We start from the raw sequence: 14,887 nt of genomic DNA, 5'->3' as shown, positions 1-14,887 counted from the left end.
GAGGGGATTCAAAATATAATTAGATGCCCTGATCAGTGGTTAAAGTAGCAGCCACTGGATGGGTACTGTGTTCCAGCAGTTGAACATAAATCTAATGTATTCTATATTTAGCTGCTTGTCAATTAATATGGATTTCAGGTAATCGTTTAAAAGGTCAAAGACAGAGTACAACTGGCTAAGTGATAAATTGCAGCACTTGACCAGAGAATGCGATGTTTTAGGTGCGTGCCAACTGAAAAGTGGCACAGAATGAAACAATTGGACAGAGAAAGTACAGGATGAAAGACAAAAAAGGGAACTTGAGAGGGATTCATTTGGAGATGAAAAAAACAAGGAGCACGACAGAACAGGAGAAAGGAGGGAACTACAGGCCAGTTAGCCTGGCATCAGTCGTCGGGAAAATGCTGGAATCCATTATTAAAGACATAACAGGGTACTTAAAAAATCATAACATGATTAGGCAGAGTCAACATGGTTTTATGAAAGGGAAATCATGTTTGGCAAATTTATTAGAGTTTTTGAGGATGTAAGTAGCAGGGTAGATAAAGGGGAACCAGTGGATGTAGTATATTTGGATTTTCAAACGGCATTCAATAAGGAGCCACATAATAGGTTGTTACGCAATATAAGGGCTCATGGGGTTGGGGGTAATATATTAGGATTGGATAACGGACAGAAAAGAGAGTAGGGATAAATGGGCAAGAAGGTGGCAGATGGAGTAGAATGTGGAGAAATGTGAGGTTATTCACTTTGGTAGGAAGATAGAAAAATAGATTTTTTTTTAAATGGTGAGAAACTATTAAATGTTGGCACTCAGAGTGATTTGGGTGTCCTCATACAAGAAACACAAAAAGTTAGCGTGCAGGTACAGCAAGCAATTAAGGCGGCAAATGGCATGTTGACCTTTATTGCAAGGGGGTTGCAGTACATGAGTGAGGAAATTTTGCTACAAATGTACAGGGCTTTGGTGAGACCTCACCTGGGGTGTTGTGTACAGTTTTAGTCTCCTTATCCAAGGAAGGATATACTTGCCTTAGAGGCGGTGCAACAAAGGTTCACTAGATTGATTCTTGGGATGAGAGGGTTGTCCCATGAGGAAAGATTGAGTAGAATGGGCCTATACTCTCTGGAGTTTAGAAGAATGAGAGGTGATCTCATTGAAACATACTTCTGAGGGGGCTCGACAGGGTAGATGCTGAGAGGTTGTTTTCCCTGGCTGGAGAGTCTAGAACTAGGGGGCATAATCTCAGGATTAAGGGGTCAGCCGTTTAAGACTGAGATGAGGAGGAATTTCTTCACTCAGAGGGTTGTGAATCTTTGGAATTCTCTACCCCAGAGGGCTGTGGATGCTGAGTCGTTGAGTATATTCAAGGTTGAGATAGACAGATTTTTGGACTCTAAGGGAATCGGGTGGGAAAGTGGAGTTGAGGTCGAAGATCAGCCATGATCTTATTGAATGGCGGAGCAGTCTCACGGGGCCTTATGGCCTACTCCTGCTCCTATTTCTTATATTCTTATCAGAACCTGGGGGGGTGGGGGGAGAAAGAGAAGCAGAGAGTTTGGCATGGGTGGGAAAGACAAGGAGTGATCTGAATACGAGGAGCAAGATTTTAAAATTGATTTACTGAGGATTGGAAACCAATGGAGGTCAGCAAGGATCAGCTGACAGCCGAGCAGAATAGAATGAAACCAAAAAGTTCTAGATAAGTTGAAGATTATGTAGGGTTAAGTTCAGCAAGTCAAAGATGAGAGTATTGGAAAAGTTGACGAAAGTATAGATCGGTGTTTTAGCAGCAGGGTGGGCAAAGTAGGGTCAGAGACAGCCGGTATTTCTGAGGTGGACATAGACAGTCTTGGTGATGGCCTGGATGTGGGGTTGAGTAAGATAATGAGGCTACATACCATTTGACTGAGCTTGAGCAGGCATCCTTTAGCCCCATTAATTTCCCTAGCACTTTTTTTTACTAATACTGATTTCCTTTAGTTCCTCCCTCTCACTAGACCCTTGGTTCCCTAACATTTCTGGGAGGTTATTTGTGTCCTCCTTTGTGAAGACAGAACCAAAGTATGTGTTTAATTGTTTTGCCATTCCTTTGTTCCCCATTATAATTTCCCCCATTTCTGACTGTAAAGGACCTACATTTGTCTTCACTAATCTTTTTCTCTTGACATATTTATAGAAGCTTTTACAGTCCGTTTTTATGTTCCCTGCTAGTTTACTCTCATACTCTATTTTTCCCTTAATCAAGCTCTTTGTTCTCCTTTGCTGAATTCTAAATTGCTCCCAATCCTCAGGCTTGTCGCTTTTTCTGGCAATTTTATATCTCTCCTCTGGATCTAATACTATCCCTAATTTCTTTTGTAAGCCACGGTTGAGCCACCTTTTCTGTTTTATTTTTGCGCCAGACAGGAATGAATAATTGTTGTAATTCCTGCACACATTCTTTAAATATTAGCCATTGCTTATCCACCATCGTCCCTTTTAGTAAAGTTCCCCAATCTATCCAAGCCAACTCACACCTCATACTTTTGTAATTTCCTTTATTTAGATTCAGGACCCTAGTTTCAGATTCAACTACTTCACTCTCCATCTTAATGAGGAATTCTATCATGTTATGGTCGCTCTTCCCTAAGGGACCCCGCACAGCAAGATTGTTAATTAATCCTTTCTCATTGCACAATACCCAGTCTAGGATTGCCTCTTCTCTAGTTGGTTCCTCAACATATTGGTCTAGAAAACCATCACGTACACACTCCAGAAATTCCTCCCCCACAGTGTTATTGCTAATTTGGTTTGACCGATCTATATGTATATTAAAGTCATCCATGATTATAGTTGTACCCTTCTTGCATGCCCTCCCCTACATCTCCACTACTGTTTGGGGGCCTATAGACAACCCCCACCAATGTTTTCTGCCCCATGGTGTTTCTTAGCTCCACCCACACAGATTCCACATCGTGATTTTCCGAGCCAATATCCTTCCTCACTATTGCATTGATTTCCTCCTTTACTAACAATGCTACCCCACCTCCTTTCCCTTTTTGCCTGTCCTTCCTAAATATTGAATACCCCTGGATGTTCAGTTCCCATCCTTGGTCACCCTGCAGCCATGTCTCCGTAATCGCAACTATATCATAATCGTTAATATCTATCTGCGCTGTTAATTCATCTACCTTATTGCGAATGACCCATTCCAAAACCTCGGAGAGGAAAGAGAGAGAGGCGAGATAAAATAATTGGAGAGGACCAAGGTAGGTTTTTTAAAGAGCAGGCTTTTTATGGAGCAGGGTGATTCAGCAACTTTGAAACAGGACAGAGGGAGGGGTAAACAGCAGCTTGCTTTTATATAGTGCCTTTAATGTAGAAAAAAGCCCCAAGATGCTTCACAGAATCATGAGGGGGAAAAAAAATGGAAGCCGAGCCAAAAGGAGGAGATATTAAGAGGGGTAGCCAAAAGCTTGGTCAAAGAAGTGGCTCTTAGGGAGCACTTTGGAGGAGGTGAGTTTTAAGGGAGGAATGTGAGTGTGGGGGGCCTAGGCATCTGAAGGCACAGCCATTAATGATGTGGCAAAGGGTGGACAATGCACAGGAGACTAGAATCAGCAGAAGAGAGTTTGGGGGTGGGAGGGGTGGTGTTTGCAGCAATGGACAAGATTATAGAGATAGGAAGGGAGGAATTTAAACAGAACGATGAGAATTTTAAATTTGTGGTGTTAGGGGACCGGGAGCCAACATAGATCAGTGAGGACAGGAGTGATGGGCGAGTAGAACAGGATATAGGCAGCAGTGTTCTGGATGATCTCAAGTTTACAGAGGGTGAAAGACGGCAAGTCAGTCAGCATAACAATGGAGGTAACAAAAGACTTTGATGCTTAAAACCTACCTCTCTGACCAAGCATTGTGTCACCAGTCCTAATGTCTCCTTCTTTGGCTCGGTATCAATTTTTGTCTGATTATGCTCCCGTAAAGCTCCTTGGAATGTTTTATGCAAGAATGTAGATATGTTTTTACATCACTTTTATACAGAACAGGATAGGCACATATAGATTATTAAATAAATAAGCTAGGTGGATAATGTGGAGCTAAATGTTAGGATTAAAACATAAAAGTTATTAAAACACAAGCTTTTGATCACAGCAGGGGAGAGTGTAAGAGAGGAGATTACTGCAATATAAAAAGGCAATAGGTTGCTGTAGAGCATGCATCCGTAAAGGTTTGTACAACAAAGCTATGGCTCAGGAAAAGCAATGATAGGAAGTAACAGAATGGTATGAAAAGACAAGAGGCCCCTCATCCCTACCCAGCAATTTGTTCAAAGAACTGGGAGTCATAAAACACCCGATAGTGTTGCATCCAGCAGGAAGTAGAAAATGGTATATAAAAGAGATTCAACATTTGACTCAGTAGGAACTTTGCTTTGCCGACAAGACTGGGTAAGTGAATAGGCTTTGATAAGCCATTCTCACGATTTACCCCTAGAAGTTCCCTGCACAGATGGTTTCAGACGTGGTGTTAAACGTGTACTATTTCTGTATGAAATATTAAATGACGAATGTTTTGAAGCAAGAATAAATGAAGTTAATTCTCAGATGTATTACAGTATCTAGCTTTACGAATCTGTTAAAAGGATAAGGAAGGAATTATCCCAACATTTTGACACACCGTGGCAATAGCTAAGACTAGTAGTTGTTTCATGATCAAATCCGGGAACGGCCAGCTCCGATCTGATTGAACTCATACGATAATAGGACGGGTAAATTAGTTCACTTTGGATACATGAGCGATGGAACAGTTAGGGGTATACCTAGACCAGTATCTTGCTCGGCATGGTGGCGGACACCGAAAAATTGGAGATCTTACGGGACAAACCAATTCTCTAGACGAGTTAGTGGAGCACCTTTAGAAGGACTGGACTGCGACCGCTGTAATACACAGATTGTTTACTGTGACCAAAGAACTGTTCGGTAGAATTACATAAAATTTTACAGCACAGAAACAGGCACAACAGGTCCATGGCGGTGTTTATGCTCCACATGAGCCTCCTCCCGCCCTACTTCATCTAACCCTATTATTATAACCTTCTACTCCTTTCTCCCACATGTACTTATCTAGCTTCCCCTTAAAGGCATCTATGTTATTTGTCTCAACTACCCCATGTGGTAGCAAGTTCCACATTTGCACCACTCTGGGTAAAGATGTTTCTCTTGAATTCCCTATTGGATTTATTAGTGACTAATTTATATTTATGGCCCCTAGTTTTGGTCTCTCCCGCAAGTGGAAGCATCTTTTACGACTAAATTTGTTGGGGGCTTTTTGTAGGTGGCCCTGCCACCTGCCTTAAATGAGCGGCAGGCCTCATTTCAATATCGAACTAATGCACCCATTTTCTGGAAATTCAGTAAGACTAGTAGGAGCTAGTGTTGTGGAAGCTCCAGTTAGATTTTCAGGCTCTACCATGGCCGAACCATCGTTCATTATAGGGGCCACCGAGAAACTGGCAGGTAAGTTTTTTTCCTCACTTACCTTAATGTGGTGGCAGGTGGAGCAGGGGAACCATCAGTGGAAATCAGAGCACCCCACAGACACTCCACCAAGGGGACTCAGAGTCCCTGCCCACCCAGAGATAAATTTGGTAACTTTCAGGATCATTACTAGGCTCTGAAGGGAACTTTTGCTAGCTTTCTGGGCCTAATGGGGGTTTCTATTCCTGAACTCCTGGGGTAGTCCAGGAACACATGTATAAACACGCCCTTGACGGTGGTTGACGGAAGATCTACCTGCTTCTCTACCCCTGACCAGAATTTCCAATCCTTTTTGGCAAGGGGTGGAAACCCAGTGTATCTGGGTTCCATCCCAAATTCCAGCCCACCGCTTCCCCGGTGGGAGATCAGTGTACTGCCTGACCTCAGGAATTTCAAGCCCTATGTTTTAGGTATAACAGATACAATTTCAGCTAAATAGAAGCAATGTGTTGTCACTCTTGGAAATAAATACTGAAGTGGGGCTGATCTGTTGCAGGTACTGCTGTGCAGGCATAAAGCATTAGGGTGACCCAGGAGAAGGTCGGGACTTCAAACCATAGCGTTATGATGATGGATGCATTGAGTTGATTGGCTTTACCATGGCATCTCTGGTAAGTTTCAAACAGTTGCAGTAGTGTGGGTATATAAACACAGAGCATGATGATGAGAATAGGCATTCCCAAGGGCAACGTCCCTCAGTATATGAATGGGCAGTGTCCTGTGGGTGGTTTTACTCTACGTTCTCAAGTTGAGCATCACTCAGTGTTCTCAAGGGCAGCTTGCTCAGTGTGCTAGAGTCCAGTGTCACTGAGGTACTCAAATCCATATTGTTGTGTTTGTAATTCCAGTATTGTTGAATATTGTCAAGTGCAGCATTGCTTGGTGGGCTTGAGACTGGGGTTGCTCAGTGTTCCCGAGTATGGCATCACTTGGTGTTCTCAATGCCAGCGTTATTCAGTGTTCTCAAGTCCAATATCGCTCACTGATTTAACTCTTTCGTTAAACATTTCAAGGAAAAAGAAAATAAGCAGAAACAGTTAGATATAGAAGCACAAGAGATGGAAATCCAGCAATTTAAAAGATACAGTTGTTGACCAACAAGCAGCAGTAGCTTGTTCAGAAGTATTTCAAGTTTCTATAGAAAGGGACTGTCTCAAAGCTGAGTGAAAAGGGAAAATGTGAGGTGTAAAGATGGTCTGGGAGTTGCAGGAGTGAGAGAAGCAGTTGTAATAATTCAGCAACCGAGAAATTTACTGGGACTTTCGACAAGTCCCTCAGTGCCCCCTCCCCTGTGTACTCTATGTCATTACACCCCTTCCTTAGTTTAACAGACAGGAAGGCAAGAAATTGTGCAAGAGGTTGAGAAGTTTGTGTTAGCCCTTTCACAGCAACCAGAAGTAGTGAAGCAGTTATGTAAAACTTTCTTCATTAGATGTGCAAAGAGTAAGAACAGATTTAGGAAGAGAAAAAAATTGAAAGCCCACAGCAGACATCAGAGATTGAAATTGTGAGAAAACAGGATCGAAGTGAATGACTAACAGACTTGCTTTTGTGTTTTATGTACTGTCCCTTTAAATGTGTGTCCTGGTTTCTGCTGTTTTCATGCTGCAGTGTCTCAGAACTAAAAGCAGTGTAACCCTCTGTAGTCCCTGTTCTTGATATTAGGAGTAATGTAAGCATTTTGATCATTGTCTTTTCTATGAGCATATGTTGTCTTACCAAATATCTCTTACCAATATGCTGGCAGTCAATTGTTTTCTCAACATAGGTATACAACTTTTGAGATATTGCGTTCTTCTGTTTTTGGGTTTGAAACCTGAAATTTACAGACCGAGTGTCCAGCCAAATTATCAAATTATGAATACTGCTTTTCTATTGGTAGCCACTTTAGAAAACTGGTTATGTAAATTATGTGAACAATCACTAGGTCGTGACGTGGGATCATCACATAAAATTTGATACTTTTGAGTTAAACAAACCCTAACAAGGAATCAATATTTTAAAGTGGATAAGAGCAAATAAGGCTTGAATGTTTGAGCGTGATTAAGATACCTGTAGTCGTTATGAGACCTTGAATGCAGTTGTTAAAAGTATGTTCATTTCAATTTAAGATTGTCCCCCCAGAATATAGGCGATTTAAAGAAAACCTTTGTGCTTTCATAAATGTGTTTGGCTTTAAACATTTTAAATTAAAGATGTGTGGTATGGATTAATTTTGATTGTAACTTACATTATACCACTGTTGAAATGCACACTTTTTTTTATAAAGGGTGAAAAGCAGCTTTGGAGAATTCCAAAGTTACAGTTTCAACTTTTTCAAAGCACTTTTTTTTTTAAATTGACTTGGCAGCCTGTCTGAAACTACCATTGTGCTGGCTGACTCCTCCCCCACACCTAAGCCTTGTGGAACAAGTTCTTTCAAAGTGGGGAGTTCAAGGTGATCAATAGTGATAATGGAACATGATTTATGGGCCAGGTGATGAAAGAAATGTGCAGCACGTTAGGGATAGAACAAAAATGCCACATCCCAAGTTTCAGGCTTGGTGGAAAGAACAAGAGTTCAAACTATACTGAAGAATGTACTCAGTGAGACTAAGTGACATTAAGATCTTAAAATACCCCTTATTTTGATGGCAATTAGAGGAACTGTGCTTAAAAGTACTTGTGTAACGTCTTTTGAAGCCATTACAGGTCATAAAAGAGCGCCTTCAATGCACCTCTACACTGCCCCGATGACGGATATGTTAAAGCAAACCGTTGCCACTGAACCCTTTCAGGGGCAAACACAGTTGATAGGCCTCCCATTTTCAGTTCATCAATTGGGTTAATTTCTGATTAAATTCTAACCTGTATGAAGTTATTTCTTTTTAGATTGAAAGGATGCTATGGATGTTCCTTGTTGCTCTGATGGATTCCATTGTGAAAAGTCAGGAAAGTACCACCAGAGTACCTGAATACTTCTCTTACCAATGACAATTGGCAGGCAAGGCAGGCTGATATTTAAATTTTCCATATCTTTGGCGACGACATGAAGTCAAATAATGTTCATCAACTGTGGCAACTGTTTGAATTGCGGACTCATGTTAAAGGCAAAATCCCATATGCAACAAAACAAAATTTGTTCCTGGATGAATCAATAAAATGTCCGAGACAAGGAGAAGTGCCAAATAACGGACTGATAGTGATTTGCGATTCGGAATTTTCCTACTCGTTAAATTTTTCTTTTGTATCTTCGCCTACTGATTTATGTAAACATATGTATGTAGAATTTAATCATACAATGCTAAGAGAAATGGTACACTATTTTAGTAAGCGCAATTTGGGGAAGAAAATCAGGTGAATTGCCAAACAGAATGTGGGAAAATGATAAAACAACGCACAAGCGATTAAATGGAGTGTTTAAAGGAATAAATAGGCAGATTTTGGTGTAATGTTGTTCGCCAAACTATACATATGGTGTGTAACGCAATACCTTCCTCTCTCCAAACATTAGTTCTCTTTCGAGTTTCATCGATCAATCTATATAATGCAATCGGGATTCTTCATCCAGGGTGAAGCCACGTGCTGACAATGAGCTCTGCAGCACATCACAGCCACATAACCAGACACCACTTTTCCTAGAACAGCAAGAGGTTATATCAGAACAACAAAAAGTCTATAAAGGAACAACTAATCTCAAAGGCAATTCCATGTAGTGTGTATGGAGGTTTATTTTTAAACTTAATCAGATCCAAAAAGAGGTTAAATGATACAGAAAACAATTGGATCCCAAATTTTATTTTAGGCAAACAAATGAAAATCTGATGGGAATATGGATTGGTGTAAGGTGCGAAGATTCAGATTGGTGTATTATGCGAGGAAACCTGCAAGCAGGGTGATATTATTTCAGGCTGATTCCTGTGATAGTGCCAATACCATTGTTGTCTGTTGACGTAAGACCGATGGAAATATTTAAAGTGGACACGATAAACTTGTTGGAAGGTGATATATACAAGGATACTAGTTAGAGGGAATGAGGGAGTCTGGAATGCCCCAGATACCTCTTGCTGTTCTAGGAAAAGCGGTGCCTGGCTATGTGGCTGTGATGTGCTGCAGGCTCATCATCAGGTTGATCGATGAAACTCGAAAGAGAACTAATGTTCGGAGAGAGGAAGGTATTGCGTTACACACCATATGTATAGTTCGGCAAACAACATTATGTCTTACACCAACCAAAATTGGGGATAAAACATTGCTGTGTGTTGGGGCCCACGATGTTACTGAAATTCAAGTAAACGTTATCCTCCAGACAGAAGCCTTACGAGCAGTTGTAAATTTTAGCCATCCAATTCCACGCCTTTATTGAGTCTTAAATCTATATTGCAGTGCACCAGCACTTTTCAGGCACAATATTATTATGCAGCAGCAGAATGATGATGTTGAACGTCCATTGCCAACCTGCATAATCATGAATGGTAGGAAGTGGTATCATAGCATGTTACAGCACAGAAGGAGGCCATTCAGCCCATCATGCCTGTGCCGGCTCTTTGAAAGAGCTATCCAATTAGTCCCCCTCCTCTGCTCTTTCCCCATAGCCCTGCAAATTTTTTCCCTTCAAGTATTTATCCAGTTCCCTTTTGAAAGTTACTATTGAATCTGCTTCCACCACCCTTTCAGACAGTTCATTCCAGATCATAATAACTCACTGCATAAAAAAAAGTTTCCTCATGTCACCTCTGGTTCTTTTGTCAATTACCTTAAATCTGTCCCCTCTGGTTACTGTCCCTTCTGCCATTGGAAACAGTTTCTCCTTATTTACTCTGTCAAAACCCTTCATGATTTTGAACACCTCTATCAAATCTCCTCTTAACCTTCTCTGCTCTAAGGAGGAGAACTACCCCAGAATCTCTAGTCTCTCTACGTAACTGAAGTCTTTTATCCCTGATACCATTCTAATAAATCTCCTCTGCACCCTCTCTAAAGCCTTGACATCTTTCCTAAAGTGTTGTGCCCGGAATTGGACACAATACTCCAGCTGAGGCCTAACCAGTGCTTTATAAAGGTTTAGCATAACTTCCTTACTTTTATACTCTATGCCTCTATTTATAAATTGTAAACAATTTTACAACACCAAGTTATAGTCCAACGATTTTATTTGAAATTTACAAGCTTTGAGGCTTCCTCCTTCCTCAGGTAAATGTCAGGAGTTCCTGACATTTAGCTGAGGAAGGAGGAAGCCTCCGAAAGCTTGTAAATTTCAAATAAAATCGTTGGACTATAACTTGGTGTTGTAAAATTGTTTACAATTGTCAACCCCAGTCCATCACCGGCATCTCCACATCACGGCTACCATCTATTTATAAAGCCAAGGATCCCATTTGCTTTTTTACCAGCTTTCTCAACTTGTCCTGCTACCTTCAAAGATTTGTATATATGCAGCCTCAGATCTCTCTGTTCCTGCATTCCCTTTAGAATTGTACCATTTAGTTTACATTGCCTCTCCTCATTCTCCCTACCAAAATGTACCACTTCACACCTTTCTGCGTTAAATTTCATCTGCCATGTGTCTGCCCATTTTACCAATCTGTTTATGCCTCCTGAAGTCTGTTACTATCTTCCACACTGTCTACTACATTTCCGAGTTTTGTGTCATCTGAAAACTTTGAAATTATAGCCTGGTCCTAATACCGACCCTTGGGGAACACCACTGTATACTTCCCTCCAGTCTGAAAAAAAGTCACCAATACTCTCTGCTTTCTGTCCCTTTCTGCCAATTTTGTATCCACAATGCCACTGTCCCTTTAATCCTATGGGCTTTAATTTTGCTAGCAAGTCTATTATGTGGTATTTTATCAAATGCCTTTTGATGTCCACGTGCACGACATCAACCGCACTACCCTCAACAGCCCTCTCCGTTACTACATATATAGCATCCGAGTATGGACAGCTTCTGCGTTCCTGCTACTAGCACAGTTATTCGTGCTGCATGTACTCGCAGTAATGGTTCGCTTGTTTTTTTTTTAAAAACCCTGAAACAAGTTAATATAAGATAGAATACAATAAAATATTAGCTTGGATGGGAAAATAACTTTGCAAGGCTGCAAAAAGGAGATCCTTTTTAGCTTTGAAGAGGGGAATGCAAGAATATAGATATATTTTTACATTATTTTTATACAGAACAGGCTAGGCACATATAGATTATTAAATAAATAAGTTGGGTGGATAATGTTGAGCTAAAGGGGTTGTTAGGATTAAAACACATAGGTTTTTAAAACACAGGCTATTGATCACAGCAGGGGGAGGGTAACAGAGGAGATAACTGCAATATTTATAAACAATTTTACAACACCAAGTTATAGTCCAGCAATTTTATTTTAAATTCACAAGCTTTCGGAGATTTTCTCCTTCCTCAGGCAAATGTTTCAAGAGCTCCTTGAAGCCTACGCATTTATACATATGTATAAATGCGTAGGCTTCAAGGAGCTCTTGAAACATTTGCCTGAGGAAGGAGAAAATCTCCGAAAGCTTGTGAATTTAAAATAAAATTGCTGGACTATAACTTGGTGTTGTAAAATTGTTTACAATTGTCAACCCCAGTCCATCACCGGCATCTCCACATCATGCAATATTTATATAGCACCATTAACTTGGTAAAATGTCCCAAGGCGCTTCACAGGCGCGTTATCAATCAAAATTTAACACAAAGTCACATAAGGAGATATTAGGTCAGATGACCAAAAGTTTGGTCAAATTGGTAGGTTTTTTAAGGAGCGTCTTAAAGGTGGAGAGGGGCAGAGAGGCGGAGAGGTTTAGGAGGGTATTCCAGAGCTTAGGGCCTAGGCAGCTGAAGGCATGGCCGCCAATAGCGGAGCGATTAAAATCAGGGATGTGGAAGAGGCAAGAATTGGAGGAGAGCAGAGATCACGGAGGGCTGTAGGGCTCGAGGAGGTTACAGAGATAGGGAGGGACGAGGCCATGGAGAGATTTGAAAACAAGGATGAGAATTTTAAAAATCGAGGCGTTTCCAAACCGGGAGCCAATGCAGGTCAGCGAGCACAGGGCGATGGGTGAACGGGACTTGGTGCGAGTTAAGATATGGGCAGCAGAATTTTGGATGAGCTCAAGTTTATGGAAGGTGGAAAATGGGAGGCAGGAGAGCATTGGAACAGTCAAGTCTAGAGATAAGAAAGGCATGGTGAGGGTTTCAGCAGGGGATGAGCTGAGGCAGGGGCGGAGACAGGCGATGTTATGGAGGTGGAAGTAGGCAGTCTTGGTGAAAGAGTGGGTATGTGGTCGGAGGCAATAGGTTGCAATTGAGCATATATCAAAGGTTTGTACAACAAAGCTAAAGCTCGGGAAAAGTGATGATAGAAAGTAACAGTATGGTATGAAAAGTCATGAGGCCCCGCATCCCCACCTGGCAACCTGTTCAAAGAACTAGGAATCATAAAACACAGATAGTGTTGCATCCAGCAGGAAGTAGAAAATGGTATAAAAAGAGATTCAACATTTGACTCAATAGGAACTTTGCTAACAAGACTGGGTAAGCGAATAGACTTTGATAAGCCATTCTCACGATTTACCCCTAGAAGTTCCCTGCACTGATGGTACACATTTAACACCATGTCTGAAACTATTTCTGTATGAAATGTTAAATGATGAATGTTTTGAAGTAAGAATAAATGAAGCTAATCCTCAGACATATTACTGTCTCTAGCTTTACAAATCTGTTAAAAGGATAAGAAAGGAATTATCCCAACATTTTCTACATTAAAAGTGATATATAAATGCAAGTTGTTGCTGTCATGGTTGTGCTGAGATGGAGTGGAGACAAGTGATGTAACAGAGATGGAAGTAGACAGTGTTTATTACAAAAAAGATATGGGGTCATAACCTGGTTCAGCCAGAGAAAGTAGTCAGGGAGGGGGATAGAGTTAGTGATTAAGGTACAGAGCTTGGGGGGGGGGGGAGGGAAAGAGTTAGAGATGGAGAGAAGGCGGCTTTCGTCTTTCAGAGGAAATTATGGCTCATCCAAGAGTGAATGTTAGACAAGCAATCTGACAGCACAGGTAGTGGAGGAGTCAAGAGAAGCAGTGAGGGGTAGAGCTGGATGTCATCTGCTTACACATGGAAAACGAACCATCATCTGCAGGTGTCACCAAATGGAAGCATATAGATGCAGAAGAGGAAAGGACCAAGGATGGATTCTTGGGGGACTCTCATGGTGACGGTGCAGGGATGGTAAGAGAAACCACTGGTAGAGATACTCTGGCTACAATCAAATAGGCAAGAATGGGAGCAAATGAGGCCAGTCCAAATAAGCTAAACAATGCCAGAAAATCACTGGAGAAGGATGATGTGGTTGACTGTTCCAAAGGCTGCAGAGAGGCTGAGAACGTACGATGCATCACAGTCACGGAAAATTCCAGAAGAGAGAGGTATAGAGTGCTGTTAGGTCAAAACTGGGTTGGGGATAGTCAAGAACAGCAGTTGGGCTGGAGCAGGCTGAATTTTGGAGGTTGAAAGCTCCTCACAATTCACACCTGATATCAAGTGGGGGGGGGTGGGGGAAATAGAGATGGAAATCAGAGATGGTTTGGGTACTGGAAGGATAACCTTTAACGGGCCTAAATGCTTTTTTCTCATCGTTCACCTTTCTTATATTTTAAGACAGTCACCATGTGAGCCGAGTAAATAAGTTTTCAAACTGGGGTCCAGAAGGGGAGCCCAACGAGTTCCCAGTATCATTAAATTGCAGTACTTTCTGCTTGCTGACATATTAGTACATTACCACTGTTGTTCTATACCAATATAGAATGTGTTCAAGGACAGAATTATTATGCTTGATGTAACAGACATTATCTTTTGATCCTTGAAACAGGGGCGGGGGTGTCTCCCTAAACAGAGAAGTTGAAAGATTTCCACAATAAACAAAAAGCCACAGCGGGATCAGGCACTCACTCCACTCACCTCCTGAGTACCTGGACACCTGCTCGCATTGGCACCTCAACTCCTCATAAACGCCACTGTACGCTTCGTTCATCTTCTCAAACTCTTCGGAAGACATGTTAAAGGTAGTTTCAAACAATAATAATAATAATAAAAACAACAACACTGATGGACAACAAGCTGCGCAAGAACCACCACCACCAGCAACAACTTCCGGCTACCGCGGCCTGGCGGCATCACGGGGCCGCCACCACCCAGCCCCGCCTCCTTCCGCAATCACTTGGGGGCAGATCACCTAATTATATATATAAAAAAACAACCTGATATTTTTCAACATCATAGATTTGACTTTAAGCATAATTCCTGTTCATTATTTCCCCATTAAACCCATAACCCAGCTCCTAGCAACAACCGGGCCTGACAGCAGGCCGCCGGT

The 14,887-nt window shown here is 41.5% G+C and overlaps 1 protein-coding gene across 1 annotated transcript in view; it reads right to left on the bottom strand.

Annotated features, from left to right (window-relative positions):
- Positions 1-14,887, bottom strand: part of vti1b (vesicle transport through interaction with t-SNAREs 1B) — a 20,023-nt gene extending 5,136 nt beyond the window's left edge. Inside the window, exon 1 of the mRNA XM_067991354.1 lies at positions 14,473-14,887. Within this exon, the coding sequence (XP_067847455.1) occupies positions 14,473-14,569 (97 nt within the window). The 5' untranslated portion in view covers positions 14,570-14,887. The remainder of the gene's footprint in view (positions 1-14,472) is intronic.

This window comes from Heptranchias perlo, chromosome 10 (assembly GCF_035084215.1).
Source record: "Heptranchias perlo isolate sHepPer1 chromosome 10, sHepPer1.hap1, whole genome shotgun sequence".
Classification (NCBI taxonomy): Eukaryota; Metazoa; Chordata; class Chondrichthyes; order Hexanchiformes; family Hexanchidae; genus Heptranchias; species Heptranchias perlo.
Note: the sequence above shows the minus strand (reverse complement) of the source record. Positions and strands in the feature narration are given on the sequence as shown.